Source organism: Heloderma suspectum, chromosome 3 (genome assembly GCF_057233095.1).
Source record: "Heloderma suspectum isolate Gila_16-S chromosome 3, 16-S_ref, whole genome shotgun sequence".
NCBI lineage: Eukaryota > Metazoa > Chordata > Lepidosauria > Squamata > Helodermatidae > Heloderma > Heloderma suspectum.
Window position 1 is genome coordinate 297,321,438 of NC_139460.1, and position 20,259 is coordinate 297,341,696.

The 20,259-nt window shown below is 46.8% G+C and overlaps 1 protein-coding gene across 2 annotated transcripts; it reads right to left on the minus strand.

Annotated features, from left to right (window-relative positions):
• Positions 1–3,320: 3,320 nt before the first annotated feature.
• Positions 3,321–18,475, minus strand: SHOX2 (SHOX homeobox 2). Of its 2 annotated transcripts, none has more exons than XM_084842051.1 (5): positions 18,211–18,475; positions 14,052–14,260; positions 8,392–8,449; positions 7,964–8,052; positions 3,321–3,632 (listed from the first exon to the last, which is right to left on the minus strand). In XM_084842051.1, exons 1-5 carry the CDS (start codon positions 18,473–18,475, stop codon positions 3,375–3,377), a joined length of 879 nt encoding a protein of 292 aa, XP_084698177.1. In that variant the 3' UTR covers positions 3,321–3,374. The 2 variants fall into 2 exon arrangements, with proteins under 2 accessions (XP_084698177.1, XP_084698176.1); XM_084842050.1 differs by having other exon boundaries at positions 3,321–3,668.
• Between the last annotated feature and the right edge of the window lie 1,784 nt (positions 18,476–20,259).

Consider the following 20,259-nt stretch of genomic DNA (forward strand, 5'->3'; position numbering starts at 1 on the left):
GTCTTTTATTCGAAAAATCGCTGTAGTTATTGCACTTTCCCCAATCTGTAGTGCCTGAAGGAAATTCATGTTTTACAGCGCAATCCTATCCATGTTTACTCGGAAGTAAATGCCACTCTCTTCAATAGGTCTGACTCCCCAGTAACTGAGTTTAAGATTGCAGCCTTAGGCAGCACTCCTATAACCTTTCACTTGGGAGTTAGGCACACTTAAATCAATGGGACTTTCTTCTGAGTAGACATGGATTGTGCTGTTAAAAGACTTATAGTCTAATCCTATTAGTGTAGGTCCCAGGGAGTTCAGTTGATTCTCAGGAAAGGCTGCAATCCTATCCACAGTTACTGGGGGATACACCTCATTGTAATCTGTCAGATTCACTTCTGAGAGGACATCTATGGGATTGCACTGTAACTCTTTTAAAAATTAGGTGAAGAGCCTTTAAATTGTGCTTATTTTTTTCCATCACTGTTTTAAATGTAGTATTCAGATGAGATTTTACACAAAACCAAATTTTAAGAGTGGTAATAAAAAAAATTGTGGGGATGAAGGACTTAACCCCTGGTGTTTGATAGATTAGTTGCCCTTTAAAATATGCCGAAATAAACATGCAAACTCCATAAGGATTAGACACAGAGACAGAGGCAGATCGGAGAGGGGGGCACTCCAAAAACGTAAAGGGGGGATAAATAAATAAGAAAAAGTAGAATGGCACTACTGATTTAATAGGAACAGGAACAGAAGTTATGTGAAACCATCAGCTAAAATTTTACTCTCTTTTTTCCATTCAATAGATTGCAAAGTGTCTTAATCCAGAACTTGGCACTTATTGAAAATTGTGACATCAACAATGAACCAACAAAAGCGAAGCAAACCTGAGTGGAACAAAATAGATCGTGCTGACAACAACATGTAAATGAAGTAACAGCATATTTTTCTCTGACTTCTTTTTCCTTTTCTTTCCCCCTCCTCAATAACTTAAAATACACTAGAAAAAATACGGTCAATATAAATAATTTTTTGTTTTGTTTTCATGGAGAACAAATAATTACAAAGCTCTGTTCCTAGCAGAGTTCAACTTGCAAGGAGATTTTTCTCTTCTCCTCTCCCTTTTATTTTCTTGGCAAAAGCGCACCCAACTCTCGAAAGCTTTAAGTGGAAGAACATACTGGCTACTTTGTGGGTCCCTCAGATTATAGGTATATATACCTTTTGGAAAGGAAAACAAAATAGATAATATCACAAGATTACAGGAATGAATACACCTTTATGAGATCGGAAGGAGAGAGTTGACAGAACTGTCAACTATCAACTCATTATAGCCAAAATAAAGGTATCAATATTTTGTGTATCAATATCCCCCCCCCCCCGCCATGTACTTAATACTTCCTGTCATTATTTAGAAGTGGCATTATAGAAGGATGCAATGCAATCTTTATAGTGAACAGAGAGAGAAGGAAGGAAGAAAATAATCTAATCTTATTTGCTTCAGTCCCTACCAGGGCTAGAGATCAGACAGCCCAAAAAGCTTGAAGCCCCAGTCCAGGTAAGGTTAGCCACTTCAAGTCCATTTGAAATCAATGGAATGCATGTTAGCCATGACTGAGTGTTGACTTTCCTTGTTATATGGAGTCCTCTGCTAAACATGAACAAATTTAGATAGCCCGGTTGTTCTGTTAAGGTGAGAATCTAAAATTATTAGGTCCAACCAAAATGTAACAAATGAATTCTCTTCACGAGGCTGGGACCAGCTTAAAAGGGAGGGGGGTAGAGACCAGTTCATGTAAATAGGTTTTTTTTAATTGTTAGGGGCATCCCCCCCACACACACACACAAGCCCAGGCTGGATTGTAAACTTTGTTTGTAAAAAAATAAATAAATAGGGGCCTAGTCCCCTAACCCGCTCCCCTTTACAGGACCACACTGGATGCTAAGCAAAAAAAAAGGGCAGGGAGTGCTACAACCATGGAACATATTATGGGGTTTTTCTCCTCAAAATGTACAGATTTTAAGCGCGTTTACTTAAAAATAAATCACTGTATTAAATATAATTTATTCCTAAGTAAAGGTGCAAAGGATTGCAGCCTTCAATGTTACTACAGCTGCAATCCTATCCAGGCTAGGGGACACTTCATCCCATTGATGTCAATGGGTTTTGGTGCACCCAATTCTGCATATGAACTGAACATAGTTCTATGTGCTGGGGCTTTAGCTTTTACGGGTGGGTGTAATCCTATGGATGTTTAGACAAAAAAAAAGTCCTACGATTCCCAGCATTCCCGAGCCAGCCATGCTGGCTGACCCATGGGGGGAGTTTTAGGATTTTTTTCTGTCTAAAGTCATGCCTAAGATTACACCCTAAGTGTGTGCAGAGGGGGTCTTTCTTCCTCTCCCCTCCCCTTTGGGAACCCCAAATTCAGCTAGGTGACCTTGTGTTGTGTGTTGACTGTTGTTCTCCCAAAGAAGCGTAGTGCAAATGATCCGGAGCAACGCTAAGAAAGAAAAAAGGAAACCCAGATATATGGCGACTCACTCGGGCCTCTACTGGCAGAAGTATCCCGATCAGTTTTCCTTTAGAAATCGGAAGAGAAATAATCGTGTGTTCGTGTGTGTGTGTTCGTGTGTGTGTGTGTGTGTGTGTGTGTTCCCCCCCCCCGCCCCACACTTTTTTTAATTATTATTTTTCCCCATTTTAAAATTCTTCTTTCCTTCTCGTCTCCGTTTCCAGACTGCGGCTGTGACAACTCAAGGATCTGATGCAACGTGAAGGGAGGGCCCGCCTCTCTTATCAAATTTCTCGTATTAAAGTGAACTTCCGCAGAAAAAGGTCAGTTTCAAAACCTGTGAACTTCCCAGCTGCGCGTCTATTTCATCCAATTCTTTAAATAAGTACGTCTCTTCCCTCCAGTTTCCGAGGAGCTTCTCGTTCTTCTCCTCAGCATTACTATTATCATTATTATTATCATTATCATTATTAGCAGTAGTAGAAGGGGTGCCTCCCCTCCATTTAAAAGGGTGGGGGAGAAATCAAATCGTTTTAAGTTTCGCCCCGGGTGATCGCCTTGGTCTATAGTCATTTCGCGGCACGCCCGGGGTGGGCTTGTGTCTGTTCGCTCCCCGCCACCCACCCCGGGGTGCTCGTTGGCCTTTGTTTCGTCTTCCACATGTTAAGTCGCTCGGGGCCGAGAGACCCGAAGAGATTCAACCTGGGCCCTCTCCGGGCGAGTCAAGGCGGGTCTCGCCTCGGGGCAGATGGCGCGGCGGGGGGCGGCGCCGGGCCCCGCGGCGGGGCGCCCCTCCGGAGAGCTCCGCCGGCCCCGGCCCCGGCCCCGGCCCCGGCCCGGCAGGATTGCAACGTGCCCGGCGGGGCGGAGGAGTCACAGGCCCAGGGCCGCCGCGTGCTTTTTGGCTTTGAGTCTGAGGTCGGCGATGCTGGAGTTCTTGCTGGTGGTCTTGGCGGCCGCGGCCGCGGCCACCGCCGAGGCGGCCGAGGCGGACTCGGCGGCCAGCGTGGCCAAGGGCAGGCCGAAGGGCGGCGCCGGGAACATCATGTAGGGCGCGTGCGCGGCCAGGTGCGGGTGGAGGTGGTGGTGCGCGTGCGCCACGGCGCTGTCCAGCTGCAGCTGCGCCTGCACCTGAAAGGACAAGGGCGTCACGTTGCAATGACTATCCTAAAAGGTGCAACGAGAGTGGAGAAAGACAAGAGCATTAAACGGCCGCCGGATCCGCCCGCAGCGCCGCGAGGGGCGCGCGAGCCGTCGAGCGCAGGCCCCGGCAGGGGGAAGCCCCCTCGAGTCCCCGGGGACTTCCTTCTGTCCCTCCCTCCCTCCCTCGAACGCATAGGATGACCGGCGTAGCCTTGCCCAACCTGGCGCCCTCCAGATGTTTCGGGCGACAACGGCCAGCCAGCGTTCCTGACCGTGGGCTATGCTGGCTGATGGGAGTTGAACTCCAAAACACGTGGAGGGCACCAAGGCGGGGAAAACTGTAGCAGGGAGTGAGGCTCCTTGAATTCAGTGGGGCATACTTCTGCGGAAGCCGTCAGTGCTTCAGTTACAGCGATCCCCTCCTTTTGGGGGATTTAAGTCAACCCTAGCCACGACCGCCATGGGAGTTGTAGGCCAAAACATCGAGAGGGCCACAAGTTGTCCATCGCTGGGGTAAAAATATAAGAGGACATGGTCTGGCTAAAATTTGGGGGAATCAAGAATAATGGCCTTCATCCCCACCACTGCCTTTTCTCCCATAACTGGAGCACTGAGCATGCTTAAGGTGCTCTATGTTTAGCCCCCGCTGGATGCAAGTTAATTACTAAAAAGAGAGAGGGTGAACTTCAGGTGCACAAGTCTGCCGGGGAGCCAATTTCGGAGCTGCAATGCTATGCACCCTTAACTGGGACCAAGCCCCATTGAATGCAGTGGGCCTTACTTATGACATGCAAAGTATTGTGCTGTAAATTTATTTTGGATTTATTTGTGCAGCCTGATCCTAGGCATGCTTACTCAAAAGTCAGTCAGGTGCAGTGTTCGGTGTGGCTTAATCCCAAGTAGGTGTTTTTAGCATTGAAGGTGCCTTAAATTTACATAACACCAATTGGGCCCAGCTGGGTTGCAGATAAATAAATAAATGGGCAAAACCTTTAAAATTACCTACACAGAGAAACATCCAAGTCATCACATTCAGAAAAGCACTAACTGTGCACAGTAAGAGCATTTGAAGTATATGGCAGGGTTCCAGAAGTGCTCTCACAGCACTTGGCTCAGTCCGGAACCACGTGATGTCTTCATTAAAATAGAGGCCCCTGAGCATGTGTAGAATGCCTTTGACTTGGTCTGGAGTAATAGCAGTCAACAGCCACACATTTAGGATTAGGGTGCAGCAGAATTAGGCCGCAATATGTGGTTTCAATCCAGGCTTGAGTACCACTTTTTAAAGACGTGGACTACTTCCTGGAAAAGGCGGCCCTTAATACCCTTACGTATAATCATCCCATGTATGCTAGGGCTTGCTGTAGCTTCTCAGTAGTAGAGAAAGGCATTTGGCCATGCTCAGAGGCACTCATTATTACTGCCCATGTTCCAGAGCTGAGGACTGTTTGGCTCATCTTAAGCCCTAAGCAAATGACAGCACTAATCCTCTAAACATGTGCAGAGTATCATCTGTCACATTTAGGACTGCAGGAAAGACTTCCAGGTCACAAGAGGTTTCTTCCATGAAAGCTTAATCTCCTACCTAGCACTTTCTCATTTTGGAAATTAAGTTTCTCTTTCTCTTCCTGGTGGACCTTTGGCTATAGTGTGGTCAGTCTGGTTGACAGTTTGGTTAAATACAGTAGCTATTTATGTTGCGTGACCCTGTGAGTTCTCAGTAGGGGTAGGTTGCGTGGCTGGTTGGGCAGTAGTGTGCTTCAGCTGATTGGCTGGCTGGTTTCATGTGCTCTTCTGGTTGAATGTACCAACTGGATGGCCAGGCCTTGCATAGATTGTCTGGTCAGGTTCATACAGTGTCTGCCTGCCTGCCCCTGCTTGTTGCATGCACTAGTCCCAGGCAGTGCTGCTTCAGGATTGACAGAGGGCTGTTATCATTTGCTGACTGATTCTGTTTTATGCTTGTGGTTGCTGCCAGCTGTTTTCCCACATTAGCTGGCTAACCATAAGCAATAGAGGCTAATTGGCTATATCCCTACTAAACCCTCTTCCCTCCCTTCACACTTCAGGTAGGCTCCTGGTTTCTAGTGGATGCACTTGATTGCCTTTCTTGTGAGTTTATTTGACTTCCCCCAGCCATCCATTCTGACTGTATATCTCTAAATGCTTTTGCTTGACCATCTGTCCACACCATATGAAGACTAGGAAAGCAATGATCTTGTCTTCAGGTCTATTCTAAAAAAATCAAGAAAGGAAAAAATGCATGGTCCATCTCTGCTGTACCACCAGCCTCTACACCCACACACTTTGGCTACAATCCTGCAAACATTTAAGCAGGTTAAATGCCATTGACTGTGACCCTTGGTAATACCAAGTAAGTGGGGGAAAGACAGAGAGCCCTACTTTATCTTGCTCTTTTCCTCTTATTTCTCTAATTACTGTACACATCTTTCACTCTTGCTCATCTCTGGCATGACCTTTGCAGCGTTACCACCATCCACTACCATCTACAACTGGAGATCAGGTTTGCTCCAGTTCTTTTTGGTACTGCCATTAATTTTCATGGAGACAGGCCTTCTTCACTAGGCCATCTAGTCTTCCCTCTTATCCCCATTTCACAGCTGAGAACATCTTATGCTACACATGAGACACACAACCCCAGGCCTATGCATGTTTAGTCAGAGGTATGCTCCACTGAGTTCCATGTGCACAAGACTAAAGCTTGAGAGACAGTGAGTTGCCCACCACAAATACTGGGCATGTGCAACCTAGAGAACTTTAAGATACCACTAATGTCAGTAAGCCTGAAGGATACAGCTTTCTCTAGGGCTGAGCACAATGACTTCATTAAAGATGTGGGAGAAGCACCCACTGGGTTTTCTGGTTCCAACATATTCTAAGGATGCAATCCTATGAATGTTTAAACAGAAAAAGTCCTGCAACTCCCAGCTGGCTGGGGCATGCTGGGAGTTGCAGAACTTTTTCTGTTTAAACATGCATAAGATTGCACCCTAAGAGAACTTAATTAAAAGTCCCACTGAAATAAACTGAAGTTACTTCCACATAGTGGCTATAAATAAGAACTGGGAATATTTAAACCCATTGAAACATATGGGCTCAAGACATTCCATTGTGCTGCGCCATGGCCAAAACATTTGGAGTCGGGGTTGTAAGCCTCTCCCCTCCCTACCAATGTGAGTTGCTTAAGATGGAATCTCCAAGAAAAGGAAGACAAAAGCTGGATTTCATAATTCTCTTGTTCACTTGATCTACACTCTGTATACTGGCCAGTTCATAAACCTTTTGCAGTAGTCTTTTAAACAAACCTGCCTAACCTCATGATACAAGGAGAATGAAGAAACACACACCCATGCAGACATTCACTCTTGCATGCGTGGATGAACAGACCCTCACCAGGATCAGTACTCAGTTCTTTGGAGCGTGCAGCAGAGGAGCAGGCAGACTCACTGAGGTTGCGATCCTAAACTTACTAGAGAGTAAGCCCTGTTAAAAATATGGGGTTGTACCCAATGTTAGTCTAACGTAACTCCTATTCATTTCATTGGGTCTACTATAAGTAGGTCTAACATTGGATATAACCCATGGGACTTTCTTCTGAGCATAAGATTGCACTGAGAACCTGACTTCAGTTCTAACTGACCTATAAAGCTGCTATCCCCCACACTGTTACTTGAAAGAAAGTCCCACTGAACACAATGTGTATTACTCCTATGAGTCAAACCAGCTGCATATCCATGAATCTTGGGTTTCACAAGTACAGCTTCAGCCTATTTCTAGACAGCTGATTGAACTATCCCAGTCTTAACCATGCTTCCTTGGAAGTCAAGTCCTTTAAAACCAATGGTGCTTAATTGAATTCCAAGTAAGGCTTGAATCCTTAAAACAAAACAAATCCTCACATTCAGAAGTAAGGTCCATTTAAAGGCCTGCAATTCTGAGCATACTTACATGGCAGTTAAATCCCACTGAGCTCAGTGGAGCTTATTTCTGAGAAAACATGCATAGGATCAGGTGGAACTGCAGGTGCATTAAGGGATCAGGGTGTTTAAACATGCAGGGAAAACACTCAGTCCAACTCTCTTCCCCCACTCCCAAGCTATGAGGAAGCAATTTATTTAAAATATTTTATTGTATATTGTAAGTATTTTAGAGGACAAATATTAGAAAGGGCCTAACTGCACTTGATTATGTCTCCGGGAAGGAGAAAACTGCCTGTTCCGCCCAAAACACTCACAAGGAAATTCTTCTAAGTTTTGTCCCTTTCTAAAAATGATACCAGCAGCTCCCATTGTACTTGCCTGCTGGAAAGGCATCCGCAAAGCGCCAACATTCACGTAGGGTGCAACTCGGCATGCTTCAAACTGACTGGCTGCTCCTATGAGGACCCCTGAAAAAAACAGGTGGGGATCAGATCAGATATGGAATAAAAATGCAGGGCATCATTAAGCAGAGGATACACCCTTCACTCTTGGTGTTCCTAGTTGTTGTTTTCTCCTGTCTCTTAACACAGATTTGCACAATGTAATCCAATGTATCATGTTTACTCAGAAGTCAGTCCCACTATGTCCAATGGGACTTACTCCCAGGTAAATGTGCAAAGGATTGCAGCATTAGACAAAGAAGACAGCCCCAGAAAGTGTAGCTTTTGGGCTGGGCAAGATAAGGCCCCAAATGCCTGGACCTTAAGGGAAACGATTTCATGCACCATTGTTCAATTTCCACATACCTTTATGGAGCTGATTTTCTTGCTTTCTACATTTAGCTCTTCTGTTCTGAAACCATACCTAGGCAGACAGGGGAGGGAAGGGGGGGGGAAACAAGCTCAATACAAAGCCACATCTATATATATGCACAGTGCCATCTCTATCCATGTTTATTACCAGTAAATGAAACTTGTGCTCTGCGAGCAGAGATATTTGTTTCTTCCTGGCTACTACCAGGTGCCTGCACCCACCCCATAGAATCTCCAGCACCCCTCAAGAGTTCACCCCATGTGCAGGTTGGTTCACTCTGTATGCTGGCCTCTGTTAGGATATAAACTTTGTGCCCCAAGTTTTATTCTCAGGCTTTACACACTTCCCTAGGAGTAAGCCCCACTAGATTCAGCAAGATTTATTTCAGCTGGCATATGTAGGAATGCACTGTTAGATATAAAGAGGCTGAATTCTCAGAGTTTACTAGTCATCTATAAAATCTAGTCCTGCTAACCAAACTTCAGCTTTGTTTGTGTGCAGGAAGTACATTAACCATTTTGGGACTTACATCTCTTTCTCCTCCCACCCCTTTCTAAGGGGAAACAAATGTATCCCTTTCGGGATGTTCTATTAACCAGAGTGGGGCAGATGTGTGAGTGCCTTGGGTTGTATCCAAGGTTAATTCTACTTGGTTAGTCCTACTTAGAGTAGACCTTTTGAAGTGAATGGGACTTCAAAATGGGAATGGGAAGGACATCCTGTTTTCAGATATTTCTAGTAATGAAGTTATTTGGACTACACATCTCCCACATTTCAAGGTTTTAGCTCATCTAGAATTAGTACCCTAAAGTTTTCTCCATCTCTCTCACCAGTAAGTGAATCAGTAAGCCAGTGCATATTCATACACAATACCTACCTAATTCTCTTAATCCATCTCTGGAAATCCTGATCCAAAACAAAACTATATGAAAATTACTTTATTAATTGCCTTTTTATCTTTATTCAGTAGCACCTTAGGTTTCAATCCTAAGCACAGATGCAGCCAGAGATTATGCATATTTATTTCATATATTTAGTCAGTCCCACTTTTGCTAGAAAGGTATCCCCAAGTTAGGTATTTTGGCCACCTAATGCGAAGAGAAAAGTCACTGGAAAAGACCCTGATGCTGAGAAAGATTGAAGGCAAAAGGAGAAGGGGACGGCAGAGGATGAGATGGCTAGATAGCATCACCGATGCAATGAATATGGACTTGAGCACACTCCAGGAGAGATCGCAGGACAGGAAGGCCTGGCGTGCTATGGTCCATGGGGTCACGAAGAGTCGGACAGAACTGAATGACTGAACAACAACAACAAATCCTCAAGTAAGTGTGCATAAACTGCAGCCTAATTTAGAAGTAAAGATCAGTAAAAGCAATTGGACTTACATCTTTTCCAAATAAAAGTAAGGCACAGCTCAGGCAAGTTAAGCACTTCTAAGGCTGCAATCCTATGCAGAGTATAGTATACACACTTACTTGGGAATAAATCCTATAGAACTCAGTGGGACTTATGTTTGAGTAGATGTGTCTAAAGTTGCACTGTAAATCCCATTGTTTTCCCTGGGAGAGATTTAGGCTGCACTCCTGTGTCCAGTTTCCTGGGAGTAAGCCATACTGAACTGAATGGGGCTTACATTTTGAGTCGACATTCATAAGATTGCAGGTGTTTAATGACTTCTAAGAGAAATCAAGGGGAGTTAGACTGAACTTTGGCTAAATTGTGCCAGATTAGGATCCGACCAAAAATCTGTTGATTATTACAATCACAAACTGCATTTCTATAAAAAGCTTACTCCAGAGCAATCTCTCTCTCTCTTTTTAACTCAGTGGGAATACTCGGTTGTCTCTCACATTTCCTTCCAACCCCCAGGAGTAGATTCCAGCACCAATATTTAAAACTGGGCTAACTTGCAAGGAACTCACCTAGGCTGCATCAGGAAGGAAATGGGGTGTATAGCGAAACTTTGCTTGAGCTCCACTTAGAATAGACTTAAGAAGAGCACAGCTCTCTAGAAGATGGACAGTTGCTGCCTGTTCTGGTTCTTGCTCAATTACTTTCTCAGGCCCTGTTTCATCTTTTGCCAGTCAAATCTCCCAAAGGCACCCCACCCACAAACCTCTCCATACTATCTAATGCTAAAACTTGTGATAAAGGGATTTAGATGTTTGCTCAATAAAATCCAAGAAGAATGTGTTCATTAAAAGCCTGTAATATTAATTAGCTTTATCTTCAAGAAAAACAAAACACCAAAACGTTTAATGACTCACTTTTGGGGGGGTAATTACTGTCATAAAAGCTTCACTACAAAGAAGTTGAGAAATTCTCTCTTCCTCTGGGCAGTGGAGTGTAACACAGAAGCGGAATAATTATCTCATTATTATGATAATCTAATTTGCTCCCATAGAAAAAAGAAAGAAAGAAAGAAAAAGAAAGAGAAAAAACCTGCACAACAGGCAAGATGATACTTTGACTATTGGAAATGGGGAAAAGTTTAAGATCAGTGACAAAAGTTCAGCTCATTTTCCTCAGAAGAAAGGAGGTTAAAACTTTGGGGTCTAGATGCATTTTGGCAGGCCTGATCCTATGCACATTCATTCCCAATGAGTTCAATACAACTTATTTGGGAGTAAATGTCATTGAACTCAAAAAGATTTACATCCGAGTAAACCAGCAAAGGATCAAGTAAACCCCACTTATTTCAACAGTGCAGTTTTACATCTCTACTACTGAAATCAGTGAGACTTAAAAGTGCTTTAAGTTGGCTGGATTGTATCCTGATTTTTTTTTTTTTTTTTGTGGGACGGCAAGAGGGAGAGAGAGAAAGAGATGTTTTCTGTCTCAAAGGTCCTATCATGTGATCATTCCTCAAGACACAAAAAGGAGGTGAGGCAAGGAGGGCAAAGAACCCTGATTGGGCTCTGATTTTAAAGTGAATAAATACATTGTCAACATCTACAAACACAGACGTCATAGTTTGCCACGTGCAAACTAGCACCCCTGGAGTCCTAAACACACTGAGGCATTTATTGCAATAAAGCTTTCTTTCAAGGAAGTAGATATGTCGCCCAATCCTCTGAATTTTGACTGGGATGTAAATGGTGTTGCTGTGTTCAATGGGACTTGCAAGTAAGTGTTCCTAAGATCACAGACTACAGGCACAATCCCATGCACGTTTAGACAGAAAAAGTCCTACAACTCCCGCCATTCCCCATCCAGCATGGTTGGCTGGGGGATGCTGGGAGTTGTAAGACCTAAGGTTGCCATCCCAGCCACATTTTCCTCGCAGAAAGCCCCATGAGCGTAGGGGTCATAGGTCCGAGCAAACCTGCACGGGACTCAGCTTCACGGCTGCAATCTTACCTGGATTCAAGTTCCATCTAATTTAATGGGCCTTGTTCCCAGACCAGTTTGAGTAGGATCGCAACCATGCCGCCCGATCCTGTGCAGGTGTGCTGGGAAAACAGGCATAAAAGCAACTGTTTAGGCTGTATGCCTGGACGTGCTTACTCAGAAGTAAGCCGCACCGAAATCACTGTTATTTATTTCCGATAGTAAATGAGTTTAGGAAGAGGTCGCGTGGTTCGGATTTCAGCCCCCAGCCTGTCCCTACTGACTTCCAAGCTCTTGTTTCCACCATCTGCCAACGAGAGCCAGGAAGCAAAGTTTAAAACCAAATTACAAGCGAAGCATTTTCCGGGGCCATTTAAAAGGAGCGAGAGTCTAATCTATGCAAATCTCTAAAAGTTATTCTGTATGGATTATACTGGGCACTAGTTATTCTTTTGTTGAGTCAAGCAAGCCTCCCTCCGTAGGAATCACCGCCCTTTAATTTTTTCCTTCTTTCTTTCCACAGACCAGTTCGGGGACTAAGTATTTTGGTGTGTGTGAGATTTAAGCAGCCAACCTTAAAAGGTGGAGACAAATAGAGAGGAGTAAAAAGGGAGGTCTCGCTTTCTCTAGGCTGTGATGTCTTTCAAATATACTAGTTTCCCCACCACCACTTTTTTTTTCCGCCCTTACTCCAACGTGACTGTTCAGTTTCTGCCTTTATCCGATTACAAGATACAGAGAAAGCCTGTAAGAAGTGGAGACCCGTTTCGTGCAGATGGCAGTCCACGAGCACAAAGATGGAGGGGGAAGTATCTGTTACAAGCAGGGACTCTGCTAGCAGCTGCAGATGTTTGGGGGCCTAAAACTGCTCCAAGTGTTCACACAAAGAAGGCCCCGTTTTCCACTGGAACAGTGGCTCCTTTTCGCTCACATTTGACAAGCAACCCGGCCTCTGGCTAGCAGGCGTCCTTCTAGGCAAATTCTTTTTTTCCCCCTTTTCTATTCGCCTCCCTTAGGTGAAACTCCGGGGGCAGGGGAGGGAGTCGTTCAACCGACTGCCACCTTGACAAGCCTTTGGAATTGAAGCCTGAAAGATGCCTAGATATAACTGGAACATATAGAGGGGGTGGGAGAGATGGTCTCCAAACAGCTCTTTGAAATCCAGCTGCACTAGCCAAGCCAAGCCCCGTCTAGCCTTTCCTTCGTCTTGCCTTTTTCTGGTCCCTCGAGATTTTTTTAATTACTTCCCCTTTTAAAAGAGAAAATGGACTGTAAATGTGTAGATGTTAGGAACTCCCAATTTCGTTTATTACTCAGCTTCTCTATAAAGTTAATTCATACATCCGTCTGTTTTCTCTCTCTCTTTAACGGAGTCAGGATCAATGCTTAAAGGAAGGAAGGGAGATGCTGAACTATTGTATACAACACTGACCCTACGTGTTTCAGGTGAAAAGGTCTGCTTGGCATATTAAGAAAGCAAAGTTGTAGAAACTGGAACCGTGGCAAAGTACTGCCGACCACATTTTACACGCGGGCTTTGAGTACTAAACCATCTTCCTTCAGTCTCTCCCCACTGTTCCAACTGGAGACTGGAGACTTCTTCGGGCAGGGACCTTTTTGTTGCTGCTCACAATATAAAATATCATATACCATGATAACGATAAATACAAAAAGTGGAGAATCAGAAAAAATGGAGCATGAAGTAGAACGTGGCTGGTCAGCACATCACAATACGCGTGAACTATTGAAACCAAATATATATAACCCGTAAAGGCCACAGCCCCTCAGCCAGCCAAGAAAGAACTTCCACTGCAAGAGAGCGCATTTCTTCCCAGCTAAAGCTTGTTTAGGATCAGGCTGAAAGGGCTCAGGCACTCCACCACAGGACCGGCTGCTCCAGAAGGATTGCTACTTTCGACTCAGGCTCACTAACAACTCGCCGGTCACTACCTTTTTGTGGAAGCCCCCGCAAAGGTGTCTTTCATCGCCACTTCTTTGTCGAAAAAAAAGGCTTGGAGGAGAATGGGCTCCATCAGATTCAAAAGTCCAAATGCCAGCATCAGTTGAAAGAGGAAAATCCGCCCTTCTGTGACTCGCCTGCTCGCCCAGAGGGAGCGCGAGACTAATCGGCTCAATCCAGAATTAAGTCCCACGGAGACCAGAGGTTTGCGGCCCCGTGGGAATTACTCCGGAATAAAACCACGCTCCTCATTTCCCGAGGTAGTGAGGCCGCAGCAAGGTCTCTGTCCCGCATCCGCCTTGCGCCCTCCCCCCCCCACACCCCGCCAGCAGAGCCCTCCGGACAGGTTCCCTTCCTCACCTGCACTCGGGCTTCGGACAGCCCCAGCCGCTGACTGAGCTCCTCCCTCATGAAAGCATCCGGATAGTGGGTCTCGTCGAAAAGTCGCTCGAGCTCGTTCAGCTGCTCCAGGGTGAAATTGGTCCGGCTTCTCCTCTGCTTGATCTTCGTCTGCCCTTCGTCTTCCATCACTTTGGCATCGTCTTTGCGCTCCTTCAGCTCTGGGGAAACTGGGCAGGAAAGAAAACACGGTCAGGCAGAGCAGGTAAACGCCAAAGCGACGACCAGTGGCCCGGATCACGCCAGGCCGTCGTCTGATCTGGGTCTCCCCGCGTGTGTTTTTACCTTAAGTCAAGGAGAAGAGACGGGGGGGGGGGGGATGGGGGAGGAGGAGGAAAGTGGGGGGGGAGGGATCAATGAAATGCTAAAAGGTCACCTCTCTCAACAGTTTCGAGGCTGACGGACTCCACGAGCAAAGGCGGGTTGCGGGCCAAAGCGGGGCGGTCCGCGAACTCGTGCCTGCCTGTTCCGGAGATGGTGATGGCTCGCTCGGGCCGTCCTTTCTTCGGATCCCGCCGCCCCCACAAGAATCAAAGGGGTCCCACAGATTTCAAAGGAACCCAAGCTGCAACCCTAAACACACTTCCTAGGGAGGAAGAGCCGCTGAACGCAGCGGGACTTACTTCTGAAGAAACACGCGCAGGGTTGCGCCTTGCGGTACAGTCCCAGGCCTGCCTACTCAGAAGTTAGCCCCGCTGAGTTCAGAGGTTCTCTCCGGTGTTAGCCCTACTTGACGCAGAGCCGCTGAAATGCATGGGACTTCGGTTAGGCTAACTTTGGGTCCAACCCCAAGGAAGCGTGCTTTGTGAGATCGCAGACCTACGCCAGGATCCGAGCTCTGCCACACGCAAGTAAGTCGTCTGGAAGCCCACGGGGCTGCCCTGCCTTCCCCTGTCCTCCTCAGCCACTCCGTTAGGAATTCATCCCTGATTTCGAAGGAGCCAGCCTAGCTCTAAGCCTAACGCCCCGATCTGAAAGAGGATCCAGAGTGTGGTTCAGTTTAAGGGCTGACCTGCGCCGTTTGATCCCGAGTGGGCCCATTGGTTTCTCTGACCACAGTGTCCAACCCCTCCTCAGCAGAAGCCAGGTTTTGTTTTGTTTTTTAAACTTTCGATCTCGAAAAACTTCATTTAAATCCACCCGGAATTGCCTCTACTTCTGACCAGCTCCTGCCTGGATCTTTGACAGCCATCGTCTGAGTTGGGAAAAGGAGACATGCAGAGCATCGTTTGCTCCACCTGATGGGGAGCGGGGGAGAGAGAGAAGAGAGGTGTCCTAAGAAATTCAGGGTCATCGCATGGGGTGGGTGGGGGGATGAGCGTCGCGACCTCCGACTTCCCCACTCCAGTGCCAGACAACAACAAACAAGCTCGTCTGGACCCTCTCTTCCCCCTTCTCCCGAGGCAGCCACGGATGGAAAGGCTCCCGCCGCTCCTCGGACATCGGGCGCAGTCCGAATCCCCCCCTTGCAAAAGCCCCGAGAGAACGGCCCGCAGAAACTGAAGGGAGCCAGGCGGCGGCAGCTGGCCCACTTTCTACTTCGTCTTGCCATTCACGCCGGTGGTTCGACCCTTTCGGGCTCGGCCTTTCGGTTTGGACCTTTTCAGAATCACAGCAGCAGGTGTCGATGGGGGATTTGACACGCGCGAGCCGCCCGTGTGTGGCGGCGGCGGATTCAATGCAAACTTGACTTCGTGCGCTAAGGCTCTATTCCTAGACACGCTTACCTCGGGGTGGCTCTATTCCTAGACACGCTTACCTCGGGGTGGCTCTATTCCTAGACACGCTTACCTCGGGGTGGCTCTATTCCTAGACACGCTTACCTCGGGGTGGCTCTATTCCTAGACACGCTTACCTCGGGGTGGCTCTATTCCTAGACACGCTTACCTCGGGGTGGCTCTATTCCTAGACACGCTTACCTCGGGGTGGCTCTATTCCTAGACACGCTTACCTCGGGGTCAGTCCCACTGGACATAATGGGGCTTACTTCCGAGTAGTAGTTAAACATAAAATTGCACTGTAGGAGGTACAGACCGACCTCTTCAACGTTATGATTATCGGAACGACTGATTTTGATCCGATTTTTTTAAAGTGTGTTCACCTTCTCTGTGAACACACACAGTGTGACACCTCCGTCTGTCATCCTGCTGCCGCTCCCTGTCGAAACGTAGACTGCAAACCCTTCGAGGCAGAGACCTTGAAATTTATGTTACTCTGTACGATGTCTGTCCGTCGATTATAATGACAGTGTCGGCCTTAATCATTTTATCTCCGCCACCAACAATTATTCTCCTCCTCCGCTCCAAACACACACTTAACTTCAGATACCAAGCCCCGGTTTGCCTCGGTACGTGTAAACGTGGCGGAGTGACGGTGTTCATTCACACTGCAGGGGTTTCCTAATCTACAAACTGGGTTCCGCCCGCCCGCCCGCCCGCCACTTCCCCGACTGTATTTGCCCAAGGCCACGCCAAAGTTTGTTTATTGTCGCTGCCTTTCTCTCTAATCATAAGCTGAATTTGTTTATAAAAGCATTTCCGGATGATGTCTTCAGTCCAGTTCGGATCTGGAGAGAGCTACTTTCGTTGAACAAAAGAGTTGAAATGACCTCCCCCCCTCCGAATATGACATCCGCATTCTCAAACCACATGCAGATATTCAAATATTATACTTTAAAAGCCACGGGGCTTCTTGGATAAGCAAACAGGAGAAGATATTTTGCTGAGTGTATTTTCATTTATTTCTCTTCCTTGCCCCCAATATCTTTCCCTTTTCTTCTTCTTTCTACACTTCAACGGAAATACAAACCTTAAAGAGTAGAAGAAAATCAAGTCAAAAAAGAGGTTCACCTTGCTTTAATTTTTTGCATTGCTTATTATGTGTGTCCCTAACATTTCTAGGAATTGAATGTATTGCTTTTTTAAAAATCGAATTATTATAAAGCGTCCGTGTTTCCAAGACGCTTAAGTAAGATTTATTTGAACTCACTTGGAGAGAAAAAAATACGTAAAATATAACCTCCGTATTGTTAGTGTGGATAGAATTTGATACTTCCATTCATAAATAAACAAGGGCTACTTTTCAAACTTTGAATAATATTTGTGAGGTCTCCAAGCCGCCTTAAACATATATCAATTTATTTGATTTCGATTTTCTTTTTACCAGTTCCACATCCCTGCCATTTATATTATAAATAGGAAAAGATCGCCTGATAGAAGCAAATTAATTATCGCCTTTAAATATTTTGATAGATATATAGATAGATCTCGGGATGACATTCTTTTTGGGCAGAAAAAGTCAACCCAACTTAATTGATGTATTTCGGACACCAGCACTGGGAATGTTACTTCCAGAAAAGAAATAAAGACCGTGGAACCATTACAGTACCACACTTCCAGATTCAAAAACCTGTCACCATCTCCAGAACAGCCTAACGCAAATCCTTACAGCAAGCAAGGTACTCTTTCTCGGGTAGAGAAAATACACAGAGAGCGAGCTAATAAGCAGACTAGAGCTTGTCTACCCGATCAGGGCCAGCGCCTGTGATTTTAGATCCTCGTCTCTACCGGGAAGAGAGAAGGGACAAGAAAAAAAGAAGCCTATCCCTAAAATATATGTAAGAGTTCACCGAATAATAATCGCCAATATCCCATCCCCGGCGATCTGGGCTGGAACAGCAGCAGGCGCCACGCGGAATGGCCATGTTGTGCTGTTTAAGAAGAAACAAACAAAAACAATCTCGCCGCTTTGAAACGGCCAGAAAAAAAGGACGGACGGGCCGAAAAGCCCCCCGTTCGTTCGGTTTAGTCTCCTTCCCCAACCGAGAAGGCCGGCCGGCCGGATCCGGCGCTGGGAGGCTCAACCCGAAGGCGCTCTCGCGCTCTGCCTTCCCCTCCTCCATCCATTCTCTCGCAAATTTCCCCCCGCCGGTGCGGTCCATCCGGACCCGGCGCGCATTTTCCGTGGGGCTCTGGGAGCAAGAGCGCCCGCGCGCCCCTTGCCCAGACCCTTCGCCCTTCCCTCCGCTCCAGCCCCAATCTGCTTGCTCCGGCGCTGCCCCCTGCCCACCACAGCCCGCCGCCTGCTCGACCGCCCCGGCTGGCCGAGAAGGGCTGGTTACCTTCGCTGAGTTTGGGAGTGCCGGCGTCCCTGGTCCTGTCGACGGCGCCCATGTCCAGCTCTCGGACCGGCGATCGCCCGCCGCCGCCAGCCACCCGGGCCGCCGGGCTGTTGCTGTCCTCCCGCCCGGGCTCGCCGGAGCCTCCGGACTCCTTGGCTCCCCTGACGGGTCCGCTCTCCAGAACCTCCCGGTAGGTGATGAGCTCCTTTTTCTCTTTCACTTTCTGATCAAACGACTTGGAAACAAAAGCGGTAAGTTCTTCCATCGCCGGCGGTTCTCTGGGCGCTTTTTTTCTCCCCCGCGGTTGCCTCCTCTGGCTGTTCCGAGCCCCCCAATAAACACATCAAGGGGGTAGGGAGGAGGAAGAGGAGGGGTAGGAGGAAAAAAGGGGGGAGGGCGCGGGTAACCGGGGGGGAGGGGGAGGGAAGGAGAAGCCGCAGAGGGGCTGGAGAGTTAAATGGGAGCTGATGTTTTCCGACTGGAGCGAGCTTGTTAAACGTGAAGATCTTTGACAATTCTCCCCGCTAAGAGTTCAGATCTGATAGGGCTCTTGCTATTGAAGTCCCCACTATTTATACTTTGCAAAGCCTGCCCCTTGTTCGGAGCAAATTACCTCCCCTTTGGAACTGTGAATGAACCCCCTTCTCCTGGAGCAGTCCAGCAGCACCACCAAAGAGAAAAGGAACCAAACTGGGAGAGGAGGAGGAGGGGAGAAACCGGGGGGGGGGGAGAGGAGTCTTCCTGCTTCCAGCCCACCCCTCCCTCTTCCAGATCCAGTGGCCAGGGGTTTCTCTCGGCCATTAATCCAGGATTGACAAGAATCCCTAATTAATTTAATTAGGCGTGGATCTTGCGCTAGTGTCCTGAGTTAGTTAAACATGGGGGGGGGGGGCTGGATCTGCAGGGGAGGGGCTAAAATGAAAATGACAAGGCGGCTGCTGGCTCCGAGAGGAGGAGAGAGCTTTCTCCAAACGTCTCATTTACCAGCACTCAGGGCTGGCTGCGAGGGCACCACTGTGCCCCCCCCCCCCCGGAACCAAACAGCCAAGGAAAGTGGAGCGCCCTTTGATCGGCCCTCCTCACAAAAGCAGGCAGATCCATGGGCCTTTAAAAGAAAGAAATAAAACAGGAGTGCTTGCTCGGTTAAGACCTTTCTAGACCAATCCTAAACTGCATCAACTTGGAAGACAGCGAGCGCCATTGAACTAAATGGATCAGACTTCCAAGGAAATGTGCTTATTAGGACTGCAACCTTCAGTTTAATAGTTCAGACCCATTTAGAGGAGGAGGTGGGAAAGGAAACACACAAAAGAGATGAACTCCATCCCATGGTTCTTAAAATGTGTTACCTTGTCTCCTGGAGGTTGCTGCCCTACTCCCACCCTATCTCCCACATGTCACTTGCTTTGATTTCAGTTGGACTTATTTCTGAATAATTGTACACGGGATTTACTAGATTTTTAAAGAAATCCTATCCATCCTGCCTGCACCTTAGAACAAAGTTAGGAGTACTCTGTCTAAATCCATGGATGCTGATTGTTAAAGGCGCTGGGGCTTCCCAATTACCCACTACAGAGGTGATTTCTCCTACGGGTTTTGCTGGTAAATAATTCCAGACATTTTCTTGTTTTCTCTCTTTTTCTACTGAGAATTCAGTTACTCTATTGGAAATAAACGTGGAGGCCCAAATCTCCAGGAAGATGGCATTTTTGCCGATCAGTGTAGACAGGAGATGTCTTCAGCTTTCTGGATCTATATGGGGAAAACCCTTAATGTGTTATGGTTGTCAGTGTAAAATTTGAATAGCTTTTTCTCCACTATATGGGCAACATCCCAATCATAGGCTGCAATCCTATGCACATTTAGTAGGGAGTAAGTCCCATTGAACTCAGTGACACTTACGTTGTAGTAAATATGTATAGGACTGTAAAATTAATTCAGATGTTGGCCCCATTGATTTAGATAGAACTCCTTCTGAGCTTGAGATTGGAGTTTGGGATTGTAGTTTTAGCTACAATTCTAAGCACTGTTTCTGGGAAGGAAATCTCC

Excerpts from the sequence above, each read along its gene's own strand:
- SHOX2 (XM_084842050.1), bottom strand. The coding sequence starts at position 18,475 with ATGGAAGAACTTACCGCTTTTGTTTCCAAGTCGTTTGATCAGAAAGTG. Across the intron at positions 8,450-14,051 it reads TGTCCGAAGCCCGAGTGCAG|GTATGGTTTCAGAACAGAAG; the intron begins GTGAGGAAGGGA and ends CTGTCTGCCTAG. Across the intron at positions 8,053-8,391 it reads AGAAAATCAGCTCCATAAAG|GGGTCCTCATAGGAGCAGCC; the intron begins GTATGTGGAAAT and ends TGTTTTTTTCAG.